This window comes from Cephus cinctus, unplaced genomic scaffold (genome assembly GCF_000341935.2).
Source record: "Cephus cinctus unplaced genomic scaffold, Ccin1 Ccin1_scaffold0062, whole genome shotgun sequence".
Taxonomy (NCBI): domain Eukaryota; kingdom Metazoa; phylum Arthropoda; class Insecta; order Hymenoptera; family Cephidae; genus Cephus; species Cephus cinctus.
The window spans coordinates 62,277-68,444 of NW_014332805.1; the positions used below are offsets into that span (position 1 = coordinate 62,277).

At 37.8% G+C, this 6,168-nt stretch overlaps 1 protein-coding gene across 1 annotated transcript in view; it reads right to left on the reverse strand.

Moving 5' to 3' along the window:
* Positions 1–5,873, reverse strand: part of LOC107268637 (neprilysin-4) — a gene marked incomplete at its 5' end in the record, with an annotated part of 50,962 nt that extends 45,089 nt beyond the window's left edge. The window contains 1 exon segment of the mRNA XM_015741627.2: positions 5,617–5,873. Within this exon segment, the coding sequence (XP_015597113.1) occupies positions 5,617–5,873 (257 nt within the window).
* Between the last annotated feature and the right edge of the window lie 295 nt (positions 5,874–6,168).

The window sequence follows — 6,168 nt, forward strand, 5'->3', positions numbered from 1 at the left end:
TGTTTAGTTGAGGTCGAGGTGCTCGAATCTGCCGTGGGGAGATAGTCTCGACGTACCGAGTTTCCCGGTAGAGGAGAGTACCCGACGGAAACGTCTCCACGGACCGGCAGAAGGCCGGGTGAGATACCGGCGGCCCGCTGGAGATGGGCAAAGGGCTGTAGAGCGGGCGGAGGAAGTTTTGATATGGTTAAGGGCAGGAGAGGAACCTCTTGCCCGAGTTAAGGATGTGGTGCCCAGCTCCCGCCCGATGCCCTGGGGAAGCGGCCGTGAAGGATCTCCAGATGATACGTACCGATTCGTTAAGGAACGCTCTCGATTTGGTTTAAAGGGACGACTCGAAGGAGACAGAAGAGTTATCGGTTATAAGGCTCTCGACCAATCAGAATGATTAGTTCTCGGATTTGGCTATTGTCAAAGCAGTCTGTCTCGGGGCACCGACCGAGGTGTCACGGGGGACATCGCGCTCCCGTGCTATCTGTTTATAGTTTTTCTTGCCGTGTTTCGCTACAGTTGCTCCCGTGCTATCTGTTGATAGTTTTTCTTGCCGTGTTTCGCTACGGTATAGCAAATTCTCGATTCGTATAGTTCTCGCGTTGTTCTCGCGATATCCACGCAATTCTATGAATTCCTGCGAGTGTTACGGAGGTGTAGTGCTGTGCCTTAGTGCAGTGCTCCCCAAATTGTCCTTTGGATACAGTTCTCGGCCTCCACGGATTAGCTGCAACAGCTCCGGTGAGGGGGCACCGACCGAGGTGTCACGGGCTGGCTCGTGCTCCCGTGCTATCTGTTGATAGTTTTTCTTGCCGTGTTTCGCTACGGTATAGCAAATTCTCGATTCGTATAGTTCTCGCGTTGTTCTCGCGATATCCACGCAATTCTATGAATTCCTGCGAGTGTTACGGAGGTGTAGTGCTGTGCCTTAGTGCAGTGCTCCCCAAATTGTCCTTTGGATACAGTTCTCGGCCTCCACGGATTAGCTGCAACAGCTCCAGTAAGGACTCCCAATTTATTAATTGGTGAAGGGATCTCGATAGATAGTTAAGATTCGTTCTGATACGTTCTCGGTTCGTCGTTCTGTGTCTCTCGCACTATTTGCCGGACTCTTACTCCGACCCTCTCTACCTCAAACCTAGCAGCCTGAGCGGCCGTGCATTTCCGTAACCGTCCGCTCCCGTTCGTGTATCCAGTTGCGTTTGCTGATTTTACGCGACCCCAAAGATCAGCACCTACGGTTGCGTTTCTCGATTTTACGCGTCCCCAAAAATCGACAGGATCCGTTAAGTTATCGACTCGTCTGATAGGTTCCGTCAGAGCTCTCGTTCTTGGTGGAGTTGGGCCTGTTCCACCCCAACTCCCAGTTTATACCGGCTCGTCAGTTCCCGGTGAAAAAAGAATTGGCTGGCGCCCGCCTGGCTTGCGGATGCACGAACGAAGGGTGGACGGCCGAAGGTAACGTAGGTTGGTTCTCGAAGATAGTTCGCTCTCGTATGTTTTGCTATCGGTGTCGGGTCATAAGTTAGAAGTTACGTTACAACTGGAAAATAGTAACATTTTTTAAAAACAGAATAACTTGTTTGCCAATACACTCGTGTAGAAATTTCCCGGGCACACCCGATTCTCGAAAAGGTCCTTTACTGATGAAATCGTGGAAGCTATGTATCCGTAAAATAAATTTGGAGCTAGTCAAGTCCTGACACTGGCTGTCTACGAGAAATCATGGTTATTTTTTTTTTATGAATTTGCCTAGTGCAAATTTTCTGTCATGTCCAGAGCCCGTCTAGGTCCCTCGACGTGCTTTCGATTTTCATAATGATATTTCTAATAGGAATTCTTATTAGTACCCAATGTGGTCCTGACATGGAAAATTCTAATTCAATAAGTATGGCTACAGGGTGTCTAATGTAGCGCACGCTTATTTTCGTGTAGTACGATTCCATAGAACTTTAAATAACTAATTCATTTATGTATCAACTAATCACAGAATAAGAATTATAAATAATAGATGTATTTTAATAATTTTATTATAGAAAGTTTTATAACTTACCATTATATTTATGACGTAAAAGAGAATAGGGCTTAACACATTTTATAAGCATAGATGAACATATTTAATGCGTTTTATATGAGAAAATATACCCATTTTTAACATTGCCCTGCGTGTCTAATATGATACAGATCGGCACTCGCTGGTTTCGTCGGGTACTACGTTGGATTTGATATTATGAAAGATAATAAAAGTTGTTTTCTCAATTGAATTATTATTTTTTATACCGAAAGACTACTTTTTATAATATTTTATTCGTTAGCAAACTTAACCTAATAGTGATATGCAATAAATCCATTGAGTCAGATTAAAAAATATACTTAAATTTTATATTGAATTTATTCATATATGTATGCTTTCAGTTCTATGCCTTGCAATGTACGTTTCAACCAAGAAATTCAAATAAATTCTTCTCAAAATATATTTCCTTTTAAAATATATTGTGACGTCTGAATAACGATCGCATGCTATCGATAAAGCGGACATGGAGGGACCGATTGGCTTTACTGTACCGATTTTAAAATGATGTTTAGGGTGAAACCTTCGAAGTTTAACCCGAGATCGACCTATTACTTGCGCCCAAAGTAGAGTATAAATACTTCTAGAAGGTAGTGTATAATACTTCTAACGATAGAAATATCCCTAAATTCAAAATTAAAGTTATCAACAGAATAGAGATAAATGGATAGTGGTTGTGAAGTATTGAAATATCAACTGAATTGCATATGCCAATATTTAACTACAGCAACTGGAATTATTACGGAATCCGACGGAATTGAATTCTTACGGAGTGATGTACTCGATCGTAAGTAGGGGGCTTGAGAAATCGAAGGTTGATCAAGATAATGACGTCTTTAAGGATTAGTGAAAACAGTTTATAATAAAATCAACACAATATTTAAATTAAAATAAAATAAAGTAAATTACGTTTATTGAGAACGTTCTTAATAAAGTGTATAAGTTTGAGCAACAGAAGTTTTCGGACTTTGAATCAGCGAGAAAAGACTTAGGAGTTTCAAAATTGCACGGAGAGAATGTTTCATTATAAATTATCGTGAAACTCACGGTAACCACGGGACATCATGGCATTTCTTAACATATTACCTATATATTTCAGAACAATTGACGAAAACATACTATAAAGTAAGCATATCACGTTAGCTTTTACTGAAGTATACAGTAAACATTTTGAAATTTAAAAATATGTAGTGTGAAACTATAGCTTTTACTTTATTAAATTTAAAAAGTCATCTAAAATAGTCAAATTATCTCGTGCACTAGAATCAATTTTACCGTGGAGTGCATTACTTTTCATACTTTTGAAGTCAACCACGTAAATCACTGTGACTTTTGCTTCCTCGTAGAGGAAGTTATGTGACGGTGGAAAATGTTCCTGTCGAGATTTTCATGTCACTATGTTCAGAATGTGGCAAAATGTCGAGAAAACACGTTTTGAGAAAATGTCCGTGTGTGTGTGCGTGTGCGTATGCGCGCGCGCGCGCGCGTGTGAGTGTGTGTGTGTGCAATGGCCTCCCAAAATTCAAACGTGTATAACTCGAGAACGGTTTTAGATACAGCCCCCTAATTTTGCAGGCATATGCAGCTCTACAACGCCTTCAATGACTATAATTTTCGTCATGATCCAAGCTGCGGTTCGGATTTTATGTCGTTTTCAAATTCCCAAAAAAAGGACGTTATCACTCTAGCGATCGCAAATTTTGTGATAATCGTCTAAATAGTTCTTGACAAAGAGATTTGTATCCAAGGTTGGTTAGTATTGCATTTGGGTCAAATCCATCGAGAAGTTTTGATTTCATGATCATTTGAATTTTTCGAAAAATTAAATTTATCAATATAACTCCCGTCAACTTTAACCGATTGAGCTCCAATTTTCGAAAAGTATAGAGTATTATTTAGCCGTGATATGTCTCAATTTTGGAGGAGATCGGTAAAACGGATCTGATTATACATATATTCAAGTTTTTTCAGCCAATTCAAAAATATTAGGCCCGAAGAGATTATACAAGAGATTTATCCTTACATGCGTTCTCTACAGTATGAAGCACCCCAAGTTGTGAGAGGCATAGGGACTCACGTTAAACAAGCTGCAAGTTGAAATTTGCAATTTGCTTCCTCTGAATCGTCGGTAATAGATTCATCTATGAGGAATCCAAAGATTAAAAAAAATGAAAATGCTTTCTCATATAGGGACTTCGTACACTACCTACGATTCAACGGAAGCAAATTGCCAGTTTCAACTTCCTACTTGTTTTAGTTTTTGTATATTTTTCAAATGTATGGTTGGGTTGTTAAACATTCAATACGTATAAGCAATGGTACCTAATATGTTGTTAAGAAATGGTATTAATTTAATAAATTGTTATTTAATTTATATTTATTTGATTTAGTTATTCTCTTACATATGTGCAGAGAATTAAAAATAAGTATTCGAAAAACGTAATTCATGTTAATAAATGTAGATTTATCGAACAGTCGAAATATGATTCTACCGTAGAGATGAATGAGCTAACTTCAGCTGATGCGATGCTCCTAAATAGCACTATATGTTTTGCGATTGTGTGAAAATATTAATCAGTTTTTGGTTATATCAAACAGATTTTATTTGTCATACAACAGAAAATTTAATATTGAGTCAGGTAAATTTTGCGCTGTAACGCAGTAAAAATTCCCAATAATATTTACCGTGTGCATTGTATCGTGTATTATAAGCAATAATTAATGAAATAGTAACGATGTCCCATGATTACTGGTTTTTATGGTAAATTTTATCGTGAATTTTATAGGATTAATTACCGAAAAATTCTCTCCGTGTATATATCAGAATAATAATATTATATAACACACTTTGATAAAAATTTGTTAATGTGCATGACAGCTACTCTAAACTGTCTGAATACTCAGTTCTATCAGGGCAATTCTTGACAGGTTATGATTCTGGACATAAAGTTGCGTAAGTACTGTGGTTAGATTATACAAATACCAGTATCTCATAACATGCGTTAGTTTATTTCTATAAGACTAAAACTATACGATAATTGGATAGAATAATCCTACATATCCAAATACACTATATTTATGTTAATTTAATAAAAAATATCAATTACACCAAATACAATAGTAATTGCTTGAACTTGTTTTGTATTTATTCCGAATGATTGAATATTCAGTAAAAATTATTGCAAATTACGATTGAAATAATTATTTCAATAATTTCCAAATACGATTATCTGCCGGCAACCGCTATGTGCGGTTAAATGAACTAAAATTCGGTTGACGCTTCAAAATAATTCTCTCAATGCAGTTTATACTGGCTCTGCAAATTTAACACAAATTCTATTACTTTCGCTTCGATTAAGAATATCTGTAAAGGTTATACTATTTAAGATATATTTAATATTGCAAATTCAAAGTAGCCATTAGAGTTCTTTAGCCCCTTTAAACATTTTGAGTACCGTTTTGCGACTTAAGTTCTGGTAAAATGATTTCATTTCAGTTAGTGCCGGTCAGTTGGTAAATGGTAGAAAAAAAGAAAAGCCCCAAGCGTGTCTCACCTTGAGCCTCTCGGATGGACTTGATATTGCCTTCACCTTTCCAGAAGGCATGAAAGTCGGACGTTATATCTGTGACTTCGTCGTCAATAGCCAACCAGGTTTCATCGTCAATGGAAGGTCTGCTTTGTTCTGCATCATCCACTTCACTCTGTGATTGTCCTTCCTCCTGTTTGTCTTTGTCTAGCGTGTCCGATAAGCGCCAAGGTAATCGTGGATTTTCTGATTCTTCACTTTTCGAGTAGCTCTGCTCACTATCTCTGTGTAATGAACAATCCAAAATCTCTCTCTCTCTCTCTCTCTCTCTCTCTCTCTCTCTCTCTCTCTCTCTCTCTCTATCTATCTTTCTCGCCTCCCCGTCTCTCAATCTTTCTCCCTTTTGCAATCACACACATGTAAAATGTAGAAACATGCTTGGAAGCTAGAAAGTCATATTTTAATCTAGTATTACTACTTTTTAGGAAAAAATAATTAAGGAATTTAAAACCATGCTTACAGTTTACCTTCGTTCGAAAAGTAAGTTTTTTTTTTTAAATTTTGGAATCAAAACTATTC